At 48.7% G+C, this 16,528-nt stretch overlaps 1 protein-coding gene across 3 annotated transcripts in view; it reads right to left on the reverse strand.

Annotated features, from left to right (window-relative positions):
• BFSP1 (beaded filament structural protein 1) overlaps window positions 1–16,528 on the reverse strand; it is a 71,143-nt gene that overhangs the window by 22,301 nt on the left and 32,314 nt on the right. For 2 of the 3 annotated variants that reach the window (XM_017341787.3, XM_051845358.2), the window contains exon 2: window positions 4,612–4,672. In XM_017341787.3, the coding sequence (XP_017197276.1) occupies window positions 4,612–4,632 (21 nt within the window). In that variant the 5' untranslated portion in view covers window positions 4,633–4,672. Of the gene's footprint in view, window positions 1–4,611; window positions 4,673–10,697; window positions 11,208–16,528 lie in introns of those variants that run through there. The other variant, XM_008256355.4, reaches the window with a different exon arrangement.

Below are 16,528 nucleotides of genomic sequence, written 5' to 3' on the forward strand. Positions count from 1 at the left end.
CTAGAAACTCAAACACCAGTCCAGCAGATCCCAGATTTACCGGATCAGCCTTCCTGGGGCTGGGACCCGGGAATCTGTGTTCAGCACAGCCTCCAGATAACACTGACGCACACTGAAGTTCAGAGTCACTGGCCTAAGCTATTTACAGCCAATTGAGAAAGAGGCTGAAGAAATAAAGAGAATTCCATGAACCTTAGAAAACCAGCCTTGCCTACCTGTTCACAGTGAATCTGGAAACTCCCTTAAGAACCCAACTACTAAAGAACGGGTATTCTAGTTCAAGAAGATTTCTAGCTAGCTAGGATTGAACTAAAAAACTCTTCTCCTTCATTTTAAAATTCTTGGAATTTTAAAGAAAAAAAAGGATGGGTGAGAGTAAAACCTTAAAGTTTGCTCTTTATAGTTCCTTAAGCAAATTCAGGTGTTACTGGGGGCCATCTCTCCATCTGTATATATTTAGAGACAATGAGTTGTAGTCAAACTGCAACATTTCAGTGTCCCCTGACATTCTTAACTATTCAAAGGCTGAAAATGTGAACGCCTTTGGCCATTACGTAGGTGAGGGAATTCATTCTGCATAGCAAAAATGCATAGCACAGAGCGGCTTGCTTTAGCTCATCTGGCTGTTAAAAACACGGGCGCTCAGATCTGGAGGATCAAGTCCACGGGCAGCATCAGCACATGGCAGTTGAATGAAAGCAGCAGTCCACACTCTCACTCATCGTGATGCTTTCCAGGCAGGCTTCAAAGGCCATGTCCATGATGTCCCATGGCCACAGCCTGGGATGAACGGAGCCCATCTGCCAGTGAGACCAAAGCAAGTGGACATGGAGACTGAATTGAGAGCCAAACCCTTGATCCAAAGACCTACCAGCCACAACCACTGAGATGGGCAGACAAGATCTGAATTCTCTCCATTCTTCTCATCTGTTGACCTCAATGGACAGAGAGTCCAGTGGTCACCTGGCCAACCCTTGAGGCACAGAATGTTCCAGAAGATTGGGTACAGGTGCTTATGTTGGAGACAGTCCCCGAAAGCACAGGCAAGGGAGAGGAAGTGACACAGGGCAGGGAACAAAGCCAGCAGGTGGTCCGCGAGAAGGTTCTCATTGTGGACAGCTGCGGGGTGCGGTCTTGCCTCTGGGACTGAGTGGAGCTCACCTCTGAGTTGTCATAATGACAAGGTAAGGCAGCTGGGGAACTTATCTACCTACTCCTGCCCCTCAACAGCTGAAGGTGGCCCCTGGGGTGTTAAGAGTTGGCACATCTGGGCTCTGTGCCCCTTGTGAGTCCTGAGAGTCCATGGCACAGCCAGAGAGATGCAGGAAGCCATCAAGGTGCCCAGCATGACTGGGTGACTGCTAGGGTGCACCAGGGGATATGGCAGAGAACCAACCAGGGCCAAGGGACCATCTCTTACCAAGAGACTTCGGCTTTGGGTCTAAGAGACACAGATTCTCTGACTGTTCTCAGGTAGAGAATAAGCCATGGACACAAAACATGTGCACCTGCCACAGATGGGCCATGGGGCTCCAAAGTCATTTAACCTCACCAAGGGCGAATTTCCTCACTGGCAAAGAGGAGCTGACCATGTCATCTCTAGGGACAAAGCCTGCCCCACCAAAAACCAAAGGTAACTTTCCAAGGCTCCCATGAGCCAGCGCAAGGACCTCCCCACATGTGCAAGCTGCACTCATGACTTCCACTATATCCAGGTATCACTTGCACTATCGTGGACTCAATTTTACTTTTATTTGCTTACAAAGGAACTTTTCAATGTTATCTGCTGTAAATAATCATAAAAAATTCACAACCCTAAAAATCTGTTCCTCCACACACCACATCTAAAATCATCTCCCTTTCAAGGGTTATGCAGCCCACACAGCAAAGCAAACTGAGCGTGTGTGTCACATCAAGTGCTCTGTAACAGGGCCTGGCCTTGTGGCACAGGGGTTTAAGCCTCCACCTGCCATATTGGCATCTCATATGAGCACCGGTTCAAATCCCAGCTGCTCCACTTTCAGTCCAGCTCCCTGCTAATGCACCTGAGAAAGCAGCAGAAGACAGCCTGAGTGCTTGGATCCCTGCACATATGTGGGAGACCTTGATGAGTTCCAGGCTCCTGGCTTTGGCCTGGCCCATCCCCAGCTGCTGCAGCCATCTGGGGAGTGAACCAGCGGATGGAAGACCTCTCTGTCTTTGTCTCTTTCCCTCTCTCGGTAACTCTGCCTTTCAAATAAACAAATCAATTTTTAAAACGTGCTCTGTAATTATAACCATGACCATGAAGTGAGCACCACCAGACAGCAGGTCACGAACATTACGTCATTTAGTTGTCACTAGGCATGTGGACACAGTTCTACTCCTGTGGGAAGGGTCTCTTATTGTTCCAGTTTCACAGACGAGGCAGCTGAGGCTCAGAAACATGAGACAATTCTCCAACAGCCTCACAAAGACAGCAGTAGTGCAAGGATCCTACTAGCAGGCCACACTCCTCTTTCTATGCACAGCTCACCAGTGGGCAGAAGTGTCTTGTTCTGGACTCAGGGAGCAGTCATGCGAATTTCCTGTGCTGAGCCTCACCTGAGTTCTTGGTAGCAGCTTTGCCTGCAACCTGCATAATATTCTTGCAGGGCTGACCCTGCACAGATTTATGCCCCATGCCATAGCTGTTTTGAACGCATGGTGGAGGGTGGGATGTCTTTTCCTCATTTTTCATTACACTGTTTTTATTTTTCTACTAAGAATATATATTGCTTTTGTAATAAGAGAAAAACAGCAGGAGGTTCCGGGGCCCTGTTCCCTCTCTCTTCTCTGTCTTTGAACACTGCCCAAGATGGCTCCGTGTAAGTGCCAACCTGAGAAGTCAGGCCAAAAACCTGCTTACAATGAGAACAAATACTCACAGGAACACGATTTGGGGAGGGTTTGGGGAAGGTATGAACTGGCACCTGCAGGAAGGTGGTGATGACCCTCTGTCCCTGAGGGCAGGCATCTCTGGACAAAATAGTGATCCCATCTGGCCATTGGGACTGCCACCACAGACAAGAATGGGATGAGCTACAGACATGGGCAGAACAGCCGGGCGATGATGGAGGCTAAGACCGGACTCTCAGCGCCAGCTTCCAACAGGCTGGGGGCCAGCGGCTGAGCCTGGCTCCCTGCTGTCTCCATGCTTATGTCAAGAGGGCTCACAGAGCCTTCCAGCAGGGAGACCTTTGCAGTTCCTATCAGCTGACCCGCGTAACCAAGGCCAACACCACCATCCACAGAAGCATCCTGGTCTGGCCAGCACATTACAGAGAAGGGGGCCCTGTAACGCAGGCTATACCAACAAAGCAAAATTTGGCTTCCCAGATTCTAGTCCTGATGTCCCCACTAGAATAATCTCCCACACAGAGCCCGCACAAAAATGGGAGACGAAAAACACCCTGAGCTGGTCTGAAAGAATTCTGAAGCCTACTTGGGCAGAACAGGGACCAGTTTGGGGGCCTCGTCAGTAATGATGATGAGGTCAGGTGCATTGAGAGAGGGACCCAAGTGCCCTAAATAAGCAACCCTCCAACTAAACAGTCTGCAGGGGTCCTGGCACTCTGACAACCTATCCCCGAGTGATGAGGAAAACACAATGCTTCATGCTATTTGCCATCCCAGGTTCTGTCCACCCCTGGTCGTCCAAGGTTACTCTGCTGTCTGGGAGGAGAGTTCTCAGTCGATCCAGATGGTGATGGAGGAAGCTGCACCTGCAAAGCGGAGCTTCACCCAACCCAGCAGGACTGGAAGCAAAGAATCCCTGGTGCCCCCATGTTGTTACTTTTCATGTCCCAAGAAGAGGGAGCTTGAGGACAAATGAAAATATCTTCCTGGGACCAGCATTGTGGCACAGCAGGTTAAGCCGCCACCTGCAACACCAGCATCACATACGGGCGCTGGTTTGAATCCCGGATGCTTCACTTCCAATCCAGTTCCCTGGGGAAGCAGCAGAAGATGGCCCAAGTGCTTGGACCCCTGGCACCTACGTGGGAGACCTGGATGGAGTTCCTGGTTCCTGGCTTGGCCAGCACAACCCTAGCCATTGTAGCCATTTAGAGAGCAAACCAGTGGGTGGAAGATCTCTTTCTCTCTCTCTGTCTCTCCCTCTTTCTCTGTAACTCTGCCTTTCAAATCAATAAGTTTTTGAATAAATAATTAATTTCTTCTCTGCTGTCTCAACACTTCCCCTTGGAGCAGCCATCTCATGACTCTTAGCCACGGAAGAGGGGTCTCACTGCCTCCAAATGACCATGGCCAACGTGAGCTCCTTCTAAGCTTGGTGTCTGGGATCAGCGTGTGTTGAGTGTTGGCCGTTAGCTGGCCCCTGCAATGCTGGCTTGCTCTGATGGCCCAGCACAACCAGGCAGCTTCAGAGCTGATGTGTATCCTGTGGCAGAGAGGTGTGTGTGGGTTCACTCACAAAGATTCAGTTGAAATTAGAGAGTCCAGAAAGAGGGTGACGAGGCGAGAAATGGGCGAGTCGCAGTGAAACACGAAGAGATGTGTGTGAAACCATAGCTTCCGCCATTCAGTGCAACACTAAGGAAGCTACTTCCGCCCCGGGTGTGCCCAGCTCACCTTGTTCAGCCGTTCGAGCATTTCTTTCAGCAGCAGTTGGCACTCACACTCATTTTCATACCTGCAAATGGGATGCACAGATGAGAGTCGGGTGGCTTCTGTGACTTCCCAAGTGCAGACCACACACACTCGGCGTCAAACCCTGCCTGACCTGCGTGCCACGCCCTCTGCTTCAAGGAAAGGGTCTGAACCACAGGTCAGCAGCTGATGCTGCACCTGTGAGCCCACCGCCTCCCAATTCTTTTCACACCACGGAGCATGCACAAAGTGGTAATGTTTGCACCTGGCGTGGGGTAACAGGGAGTGGAAAATGGAACAGGAGTCTGCCAGCCTGGGGGACCCAACAACCCCCAACCGGCAGTCACCCAGCCGCCCAGGGATGAGGGACTTCTATCCTGGTGCACCTGTAACCCGAGTGCAGCAACAGCACAAGGCTAGGAAGGTTGCCACACACAGTCCACCACAAACACCATGACCCTGACCTTATGAGGATCCCCTATGCTATTTTATTTGATATGTGTAATGTGTCCATTTTTCTGGATTAAGTCATTTAATCCTCACAACAAGCTACAAGACAGCAGTTTTGTTACTGCTGCGTGGAAGACGGGAAACTGAGGTTGAGAAATTTGCCCAAGACCTCGGATGGATGCTCCCAGCCCTGTGCCTGATCCTGTGCATCACTCCTGTCTAGTAACAGCTCCTCTGGGCCAGTGGGCAGAGCAGGCTGGGGGTGCCCTCAACCTCTGCCAGAGGCCAGCTGGTACCTAACCACCCCGCGCTCCACAGTGCACTCAGCCTTGGCTGCCCGCCCTTCCCCGCCTCACTCCCTCACTCCCCCCACCAACGTGCCCCAGCTCATCTCACAAAAGCAACTCACCCTCCAATCCCTGCCTCCAGCTTAGCTTCTGGAGGACTCCTAACTAAGACACAGAGGGGAGCAGGACTCACCCTCGAATCCGACACCAAAAACTGTGCTCTGGTGACTCCACATACTGTCTGTGTATGGCAGGAAGACCCTCCCCCTCAATTTAAACATACACAAGATTCATAGAGCAGAGGCTAGAAGCAGGTGTATTTTTTTCTCCTAATCAATTTCTTCCTGGACTTTTAGACAATGATGGGGATCAAGGAAGCAGAGGCTCCAGACATTATTCTGCTCAGAGTAGGGACTTCCCGCTGCAGGAATGTCACCCTTAAAGAAAAACAGAGGTGGCCCCTTCCCAAATGACCCCTCTCTGTGTTCCCTGTAAGCTTCCCCCCAGTATCCCATCTTGCCTTTTTCTTGGTAAACTACATTTCCCAGCTTTCCTTGCAGCCAAGAGTGGCCATGTGACTGAGTCCTGACCAATGGGGTAGAAACAAAAGTCCGTGTGGCAGCTTCCAGAGAAGGGAGGAGCACTTTGGCTCTCTGCATCCCTTTCCCAACCTGCAGCCTGGAACATGCGTGTTGCCTTCTTGAAGCCCAGACACAGCCTTCTGGGTCTCAAGCCATCACAGAGGACCCCTATCAACTGCTCACCCAGACCTTACCCAAGACAGAAACAAACTCCCATCCTGGGTAAGCCGAGGTGTCACGTTGGGGTCTCTGTTTTGTTTTTGGTTTTTTGTTTTGTTTTGTTTTGTTTTGTTTTGTTTTGGTGGTGGTGTGCAATTAGTAGTATTCAATACATTCACAATACTGTGCAGCCGTTACCACCATCCATCTCCCTAACTCTTCCTAATGCAAAACTAAAACTCTGTGCCCCTTAAATGCCAATCCCCCTCCCTCCGCCCCTGGCATCCACCATTCTGCTATCTGTCTCCACGATTCTGACAGCACAGAAGTGGAATTACAAGGTATTTGCCCTTTCGTGACTCACTTCTTTCACTTAGCATAAGGTTCTCAAAGTTCATCCAAGTGGTAGCATATGTCAGAATTTCTTTTCTAAAACTGTTCTATTACTTTTATTTATTTGAGAGGCAGAAAGACAGGCAGACAAAGGGAGAAAAAGACAGGCAGACTGACAGAGCTTGCATCCACTGGTTCACTCCCCAAATGCCTGTAACATCTGGAGCTGGGCCAGGTTGAAGCTGGGAGCCAGGAAATCAATCTTGGTCTCCTATAAAAGTGGCCCAACCACTTGCTCCATCACCTGATGCCTCCCAGCATGCATATTAGCAGGAAGCTGGAATTGGCAGCAGAATTTAACCAAACTCAGGCACTCCAATATGGAATGGTGGTGACCCATTAACTACTAGGCCAAATGCTCACTCCAGAATTTCCTTCCTTTTTCAGACTGAAAAATATCCCACTGTATATTCAACAGCACTTCAAAAAGTTAGTGGTAAAATAGAATGGAAAGATAAGTTTATCTTGGGATTCCAGGGGTCCAGCGCTGTGGCTCACCGCATTAAAGCCTCCATCTGCAGCGCCAGCATCTCATATAGGCTCCGGGTCGAGTCCTGGCTGCTCCATTTCTGATTTAGATCCCTGTTAATGTGCCTGGGAAAGCAGCAGAGGATGGCCCAAGTGCTCCCTGCACCACATGGGAGACCTAGAAGAAGCTCCTGGCTCCTGGCAATGGCCTGGCCCAGTCCTGGCTGTTGCAACCATTTGGGGAATGAACCAGCAGATGGAAGATCTCTCTATCTCTGTCTCTCGTTCTCTCTCTCTGTAACTCAGCATTTCAAATAAATAAATAGATCTTGAAAAAATAAGTTTATTTTGGTGTAAAAAATTTAAACCTGTGTATATAATGGAATTTTTAAAAGTTCATGGAAATGCATATTATGAAAAAAATCTATGCATGGATTTCAAAAATTTTTTGCACCAAAATAAATAGATCCTTTAACTCCGCTTTTTCTACTAACTCTTTTTCTAAAAAGAGAACTTTTTGAGTACTCTTATATATTCCAAGATTTGTTTCTCCATTTATCTACTGAAATGTGAGTTGCTCCACATTTTAGCTAGCATGCATAACATTGTTTGAACACGCAAATACAAACATCTCTTCAAAATCCTGTTTCTGGGGCCGGCGATGTGGCATAGCAGGTAAAGCCACTGCCTGCAGTGATGGCATCCCATATGGGCGCAGGTTCAAGTCCCAGCTGCTACACTTCCAATTCAACTCTCTACTATGGCCTGGGAAATCAGTAGAAAATGGCCCAAGCCCTTGGACCCCTGCATCCATGCGGGAGACCCGGAAGAAGTTCCTGGTTCCTGGCTTCAGATCGGCCCAGCTCCAGCTGTAGCAGGCAATTGGGGAGTGAGCCAGCGGGTGGAAGACCTCTCTCTCTCTCTCTCTCTCTCTCGCTCTCGCTCTCGCTCTCTCGCTCTCTCTCCCCCTGCCTCTCCTCTCTCTGTGTAACTCTGACTTTCAAATAAATAAATCTTAAAAAAAAAATCCTGCTTTCAATTCTTCTGGGTCACATACACAGAGGTAGAATTGCTGGGTCACACAACAGAGCCAGACATTATTTTGTTAATGACTAATTAGATTTGAGAATAAAGCTGTCAACAAAATTTAACTTTCTGATTGCCCTTTCCTGCTAGAAATACCTAAAGAGTTTCTGTAGATTAAAATGTGCTTGATAATCAACACCTTAACAGGGTATCATGGGTACTTTTAATGCTGTTAAGGGCAGTCTAGATACCATATTGAAGAGAAGGATTTCGCTAAGAATTCATACATTTGTACAAGTTAATTCATAAAGTGAAACAAGCACTTTGGCTTCTATTAATTGTTTCACATAAATTATTTTTGCTGCTCAGCAATTTGGATAATTGACTCTACTCACCAGTGCATTTGGGGAGTTTTATTTGTTTTTACTTAGTGTTTTACTTCACCTTTGATGTACTAAAGACCTGATTGTGAAATTATTCAACTTCCAGGCAGATGAGAATCAGCTCAGGCCTGCAGTCCAGGCTCTGTGCACCTCCCGTTTCCCGAATCATTTGCTCCAGGTCTTGGCTACTCACTAACTCACCTCCGCAACCGGAAACCAAAGTTAGAGGAGGAGGGGTACACACGGATGTGGAGGGTGTGGTTTTCACAGCAACATTCAAATTTCACTGCTCCAGTCAAAATGGCAAAACTTCTCCAAGGAGGCAATGGGCGGGATTCAGTTAAAGGGAATTTGAAAGTAAATCACAGAGTCTGAAGGAACAGCCTCCACAAGGGGCAAATGACAGTACTTCAAAGAGTTTGTGGGAAACATGGAATTAAACGATAAATGTATTTTACTGGAAAACATGCCTTAAAATTGATGCACAGTTTTTTCATAATATATATTTTCTATGAACTACTTGAAGAACTCCTCATATGCATTGATTTCAAAATGCTTTTGCACCAGAATAAATTTAATATCTTAATCACATTGCCAAACATCTGCCCCATAATTCATATAATTTTTAACTGAAGAAATATCTGATATGGTTAAACAATTTTTAAATAAAAATCATAAAGGACTGATGCTGTGACTCAGCACATTAAGCTGCTGCTTGTGGTGCCCACATCCTATTTCAGAGTGCTGTGTCAAGTCCCAGCTCCACTTCCAATCCAGCTCCTTGCTAATTCACCCAGGAAGACAGCACACACACATGCACACATGCGAGTCACCACTGTCGTCTGCAGGGGGTGAAAAGTAGAAACTTGGGCCCCTACCACCCACGTGGGAGACCTGGATGAAGCTCCAAGGTCCTGGCTTTGACCTGGCCCAGCCCTGGCCATTGAGGCCATTTGAGGAGTGAACAAGGGCATGGGGGAGCTCTTTGTCTCTCTCTCTCTCTCCAGCTCTCTCCATCACTTTACCTTTCAAATAAATAAAATACATTTTTTAAATAAACAAAAGTAAAAATATTTTTAAAAGCTCTCCCATTAAAAGTCTCCCACCCACTTCTGTCATTTGCCTGTTTCTACTTTTTCACCCCCTGCAACAAGTGTCACTTGCATGTGTGCATGTGTGTGTGTGTACATCTCCAGAAATTCTTCTTCCCTATGCAAGCAAAAAAGCTCTATACTCTCCCTTACTTTTTTAAAGAAAAATGAATGATAATAACATGCCATTCCTGCATATACTGTGTATTATTCCACTGCCTGGGTCCTTGTATAACCTGTTTCCTATTAGTGGCCACGTAGGTTGGTTCCAGGCTTTGGCTACTGCAGATTCTGCCTCAGTGCCTACCTCTGCCAGCCTAACTTGGAAAGATGGTGACAAATTGCTAACTCACAGGTAATGCTAACCCAACACTCCCTGTGAGAGGAGAGCCCACGCCCTGCACCAGGGCTTCTTACACCTACAAGTCACCGGGATCTTGGGAAAACACCGATTCTGATTCATGCTCTGGGCCAGACCCAAGAACCCACACTGTAGCAAGCCCCTGGGTGGGGCGGATGCTGCTGCTCCAGCAGACCTCAGCTACTACTTTGAGTAGCGAGACCCTAGGGGAGGCACCAGGAAACATTATTCCCAGTGTCAGCATTTCCTTCACCTGAACTCCAGTCCCACGGCAGCAACCCCCTGGCTGAGAGGACCCTAACCCAAACCCTACATTTTCTGAGCCCCAGTCTCCTCTTAGGTTAAATGCATGAGAGAAGGAGATTAGATAACGCGGACACAACTCAAAACCATGATGCTGAACCAAAGCACTCAGCCGCAGAAGCTTGTACGTCTGTGGAATTCTAGGAAAAAAGGCAAAATGAACGTCCGATGACAGAAATCAGAACACTAGGTGCCGCCGTTTTGGGAAGAGGGGAACTGACCGGGAAAGCCAGCTGTCGCGGAGGTATCTTGCATGTTTGGGCGGTTACATAGCCATATGCATTTGTGACAAGTCACGGAACTACGCTTTGAAACTCTGCGTGTTTTATTACACCTAAGTTATGCCTCAAGATAAAACTGCTTGGAAAGTAAAATGATACCATTTCCTACAAACTGTGATGAGCCATCAGAACGGACGCTGGGGTTCAGGAATGCGCCACATGGCACGGATGAGGCCATCTGTCGCCAGGGGACCAGAGACTGGCCCCACCGCCCCGGCCCCACGCCACGGGGACGCCCTCCACACACACACCCTGCCTCGGTGTCCCGCCACGGCCGCCGCTTACTTGCTGCGGAACTCGTCGAGCGCGCGCTGCGCCTCTGCGCCCTGGCGCTCCAGCCGGCCGCGCTCGGCAGCCAGGTCCCGGGCGCGCTGGCGGTTGCCCTCCACGTAGCGAGCGAGGGCGTCCTCGGGGCCCGCCAGCTGGCCCAGGCGCTGGAAGGCGTCCAGTTGCCGCCGCAGCCCGGCGTGCCGCTGCTCGAGCGCCCGGGCCCGCTGGATGTGGGCGGCCACGCGCTCGCCGAGGCCCTGCAGCGCCGCCAGGCTGGGCGGCGCGCCCCGGCCCTCGTCGGCCGGCCGTTCGGGCGCCTCGTCGGCGCGCTCATACTGCTCCTGGCGGGTCTGGAAGACGTAGCTGCGCCGGTACATGGTGGCTGTGGTGCGAGGGAGCGCCACGCTGGCTCTCCGGGAGCCCCGCGCCGAGCCAGCAGCCGCTAAATAAACCCGGGCGGGCCCCGGCGCGCCGCTGGCAGCTTCCAGAGCCTGTCAGCCGCTGAGCCGCACGCGGCGCCCGGCGGGGCCGAACAAAAGCGCAGCCGCTCGCTTTGTGCGCGGGATTAGCGGCCCATACAGCGCGGGGCCGGAGAGGCAGCACGGGGCAGTGCAGGGTTTTGTCCCGGGGTGGCGAGGGCCTGGGGCTTTGTGATTGAACGGAGGGTCAGGGGGGACAGGAGAGGAGCGGCATTTGCTTTGGTCCACTGGGGCTGTGAAGAAGGCGAGCCTGTTGCACTTGGCGTCGCTCAAGAGCCCAAGTCCCCTGGATTTGTTCCTTCCCTGTTGGTCACACTTCCCAGAATTTTCTGAGGACGCCATCCTTTTCTAACCGGTTCAGCGATTCCTTTTCAAAATGATAATGCGCCGTGTAGGAGCCCACTCGGTATTCGGGATCTGAACCGTGGGTGCAGAACATAATGGCGAGTCGGGGCCGGTGCAAGCAATTCCTCACTAGGACTTGTGCCTACTCCTGAGGAAGCTGCGAGAACCCGGATAGGGCGCAGGGTTCTGTGGTTACGCTGTCACTCCAGCTCTCCTGGGTTTTGACACCCTTTCCTGAGTGGAAGAAACAGAGCACTACCCATGACGTGGCTGTAATGGGTTCTTCGAACTCGGGAAAGATCTTTCCAGCCTACAGAGTTCCTAGCTTGGCTGACTCTCCAGTAGAAGAGATATGGCTACCCTAGGCTTTAATTTTTGTTATGGAAGTAGCGGATGGATTTTGATGACAGGCTTTGAAATGTGTATGCATGTGCACACATAGCATTAACAGCTAGGTTTTGACAAATTTTAAGGTAAATTGTGTTGCAGAAAGAAATGGATATGTTTGCTCCTGAATAGAAGTATTTTGTCATATCTTTGATTTTAAAAATCATTATCCAAAGGGTTGTTTTCTTAAAAATAAGGATTAGCAGTGCCATCTAATTAATTACCTCTTATATGGGTTGCACTTAATTATAGTACAAATTAGTTATAGTGATCAAAGGGAGAGAAAGAAAATTACACAGATCTGCATGGAATTTGTAATTACTCTGAAAAGCCTGCAGAACAATGGATTCAGTCTGGAATACGGCGATATAAAGTCTTCCACTGTGCTTCTGGTGTAGTTATTGTTCTATTTTCTTAAACCATTTAAAAATAGATTTTGTGTTCAAACCTGAGTGTTTTTGAAGGAACACATACCCTGTGCCGGTGGCATGGTAATTTGATTTCAGGCTTCCCAGAGAGCAAGACAAAAAACATAAGAGGAAGAGCTATAAATCATTCATTTCTTTTGACATCATATAGCAGTCAGATATTGGGACACAACAAACTGTCCCCAAAGCCATGTGTCATGCAGTGACCAGCAGTATCAGTCATGACACTCGCAGGTGCGCAGGGGTTGGATGGCTCTCCTGCCAGCTGCAGGTCTTTGGATCCGCAGAGGCAGCTCTGTTCCAAAGGCCCTCAGCCTCTGAGCAAGCAATGACAGAGGCACAGGAGCAAGCCTAGCCACACAAGAACGTCTCTGGCCGTGGTTTGCATCTTGTCTGTGCCACTGGTCAAAGCAAATCACAGGGGCCACAGGCAGAGTCTGAAGGAATGACTCAGCCTGAAGGCGTAGCAAGGATGAGTTTTACCCTGTTACATTGGGGTGAAGGCCAAGCCTTACCCTGTTACACTGGGGTGAAGGGTGAGTCTTACCCTATTACATTGGAATGAAGAATTGGAACTGGGCTGGTGCTGAGGCATAGCAGGCTAAACCTGCAGCAGGGGGCATCCCAAATGGGCACCGGTTCATATCTCAGATGCTCCTCTTCCAATCCGTTAAGCCTTGGATAGCAGTGAAAGATGGTCCAAGTCTTTGGACCCCTGCCCCCACATGGTTGACCCAGAGGGAGCTCCTGGTTCCTAGCTTCGGATCGGCCCAGCTCTGGCCGTTGCAGCCATTTGGGGAGTGAACCAGTGGATAGAAAACCTCTCTCTCTGTCTTTCCCTCTCTCTGTCTATAACTCTATCTCTCAAATAAATAAATAAAATCTTTAAAAAAAATTTTAGAAACAGAATTGGGACCAACAAATCTATCTACCCCATTTGAGAAAAACATATCCCAGAAACATGATACAAGAAAAACTATTTCAGTGCAATGCAGTGGGACAAACAGAAAATTATCTACAAATGATGCATAATAGCAGAAAGTTAAATATTGAACAAATCCTTGTCCTCAGGGTGCTGGAGACAAATCTATGCCCAACTAATTAAAGCAAAGCAAAACAAAGCACCTGGGATAAGTTTGATTATAAGAGACCTAAACAAAATGCTGTCATTGTACCAAAGAAGAAACAGTGACACCAGGTGGGACAGAGAAGTCAGAATCCTAGACAGAGAGGAGAGCATCAACCAAGGGGCGTGAGAAGCAGCAGAGCGAGCAGTCACACAGTGCGCTCCTGCATACCGAGAGCTGCCTTAAGCAGTAGACAGAAAAAGGGTTCCAGAAAGCAAAACTCCCACAGAGGCTGTGGCTTTCCTATGAGTAGCAGAGCAGGGAACCTGGGCACTATCTCTACTCCTCACAAGCCCCACCAAAAACAGCAGCAAAGAATTTTGGTTTGTTTTAGAATAAAGATCCACAAAAGCATGGAAGGAAAGATTACCATGCGCAAGATAGATCAACAAACTTTCAGGAGGTCAAGTAGAGATTGGTGGTCACTGAGTGTGTCAGTCAGCTTTTCATCATTAATGACAAATAACTTGACACAGGTACTCAGGAGGAAATTCAGTAAGCTCCCTGTGGGAGGTTCTGGGGCATGGCGCTGGCTTTGGCTCAGTTCTGGTGAGGACCTCAAGGTAGATGGTACACAGTGATGTGGGGGCAAGGGACAGATCAGGACAAGTAGTCACATCTTGAACCAGGAGCAGAGAGACAGGGGGGACGCAGCCTTGCTCCTGCTGTCACAGTCCTCTCTGGAGAACTCCTGTGTCTCTGCCTCTCCCATCTTCTTCAAGCCCACCCCCAGGGTACCAACGACCTCCTCTAGACCCCACCGCCCAAAGGCAAACCTCAAGCCATGGTAGTGACTGAGCAGAGGGCAGAAAACTGAAACTCAGGCCCCTACAGAGGGGAGTGGAAAGGACATCGAAGAGGTTCATGCCAGAGAATTCCAGAAGAGTTTTAGAGTTGTATTGTGGAGCCTGGCGCTATGGCATGGCGGGTTAAAGCCCTGGCCTGAAACGCCGGCATCCCAGCAGTTCAAGTCCCAGCTGCTCCTCTTCCGATCCAGGTCTCTGCTATCGCCTGGCATAGCAGTGGAAGATGGCCCAAGTCCTTGGGCCCCTGCACCTGTGTGGGAGACCTGGAAGAAGCTCCTGGCTTTGGATCGGCACAGCTCTGGCCATTGCAGCATCTGAGGAGTGAACCAGCAGATGGAAGACTTCTCTCTCTGTCTCTACCTCTCTCTGCAACTCTGTTTTTCAAATAAATAAATAAATCTTAAAAAACAAATCAGACCTCCTACCTGCTTCTTGCACATCTAGGTAGCTACCTAACCCCCATGATGACAGATAACCTGGAAATGATTCTCTTGTGAAACTGAACGAGAGCGATCCTGAGTTCAAGGTCACCAGGCATAGCCATGGGCAGGGAAGAGGCCATATTGAAAAACAAGAGCATTGTGGGAGTAGATCCATGGATCCACATGGAAGGGCGGGCTCTACCTTTCCTATTTCTCATTCACCGATTCACTCCCAGGATGCTGGCCACCTGCCGTACATTTCCCCAGGTTGAAAATTTGGGATTATGAAAGGAATCTGCAGGAAAAAATAACTTCAGAAAATGATTTCAGAGAAAAAGCATCTCCAGAGTTGGAATTTGGAATGTTGATTGATTGGTTTTTAGTCCCAACATGGGTTATGCTTGTGTGGTCCAAAGTTAATTCAAACAAAGCCATGAATCACTGAGACCCATTTTACACTAAAGATTTTCTCCTTGCAGCATGTAAATCTTCTGCACTTTGCTTTTTCAAAATTTAATGTTTTCCCCCAAAGTATTGATTCTCTAAAATGTATATACATCATGGTATCCTGCTCCCAACTCTTTATGCCATTGAAAATACAGATACTTCTTATGAGAATTTTGCTATAATCGGCCGGCGCCGGGGCTCACTAGGCTAATCCTCCGCCTTACAGCGCCGGCACACCAGGTTCTAGTCCCGGTCGGGGCACCGGATTCTGTCCCAGTTGCCCCTCTTCCAGGCCAGCTCTCTGCTGTGGCCAGGGAGGGCAGTGGAGGATGGCCCAAGTGCTTGGGCCCTGCACCCCATGGGAGACCAGAATAAGTACCTGGCTCCTGCCATCGGATCAGCGCGGTGCGCCGGCCGCAGCACGCCAACCGCGGCTGCCATTGGAGGGTGAACCAACGGCAAAGGAAGACCTTTCTCTCTGTCTCTCTCTCTCACTGTCCACTCTGCCTGTCAAAAAATAAAAATAAAATAAAAAATAAAAAAATAGAATTTTGCTATAATCAGTGGAGTTTTCATCTCCTGTGAAAAAAGAGATTGAAAATATGAGAAACTGGAGGGGCCAGCACTGTAGCTTAGAAAACTCTTAGTAAACCTCTGCTTGTGCTGCCGGCATCCCATCCACACGTCGGTTCACATTCCCCTGCTCCTCTTCCGATTCGGCTCTCTGTGGCCTGGGAAAGAGGTAAAAGATGGCCCAGTCCTTGGGCCCCTGCACCCACATGGGAGACCTGGAAGAAGCTTCTGACTCCCTGCTTCGGATCAGCGCAACTCCAGTTGTTGCGGCCATTTGGGGAGTGAACCAGTGAATGGAAGACCTTTCTCTCTGTCTCTCCCTCTCTCTGTCTGTAACTCTACCTCTCAAAGAAATAAATAATAACTTTCAAAAGAAGCAGAAGAAAAAGAAAGTGGAAAGATTAGTTGCCTGGTTTGATTGGTTTATGCTGTGTTTGTGTGTTGCAATTTTGCACCATAACCCATAAAAAAGTATAACTACTATATGTAATCATCAAAACTTTTGTAATAATTATAACATTTTTAAATAATAAATTAGATAATATTCATTTTTAAACAAAAAGGAAAGAGATTAATTCGGGGCATTAACTCTTCTCTGTGGGTGTGGAACCTGCTCTCACATCTACTTATGACTGGTTATAAACCAACGTAGCTGGGGTTTCCCAGGCACTTGGTTTTCTGAATTTGGACTCCCTAGAAGCAGACCCTGCAGCAAGACTTAAAGCACAAGCACAAGGGTACTTCAAACAGTTGGTGGAAACGGAATTTGGTTTATTTTAGTGCAAAAGGCCTGAAATCCATGGTTTTTTCCTGATGTACATTTTCCAGGAAC

Source organism: Oryctolagus cuniculus, chromosome 11, assembly GCF_964237555.1.
Source record: "Oryctolagus cuniculus chromosome 11, mOryCun1.1, whole genome shotgun sequence".
NCBI classification, from domain to species: domain Eukaryota; kingdom Metazoa; phylum Chordata; class Mammalia; order Lagomorpha; family Leporidae; genus Oryctolagus; species Oryctolagus cuniculus.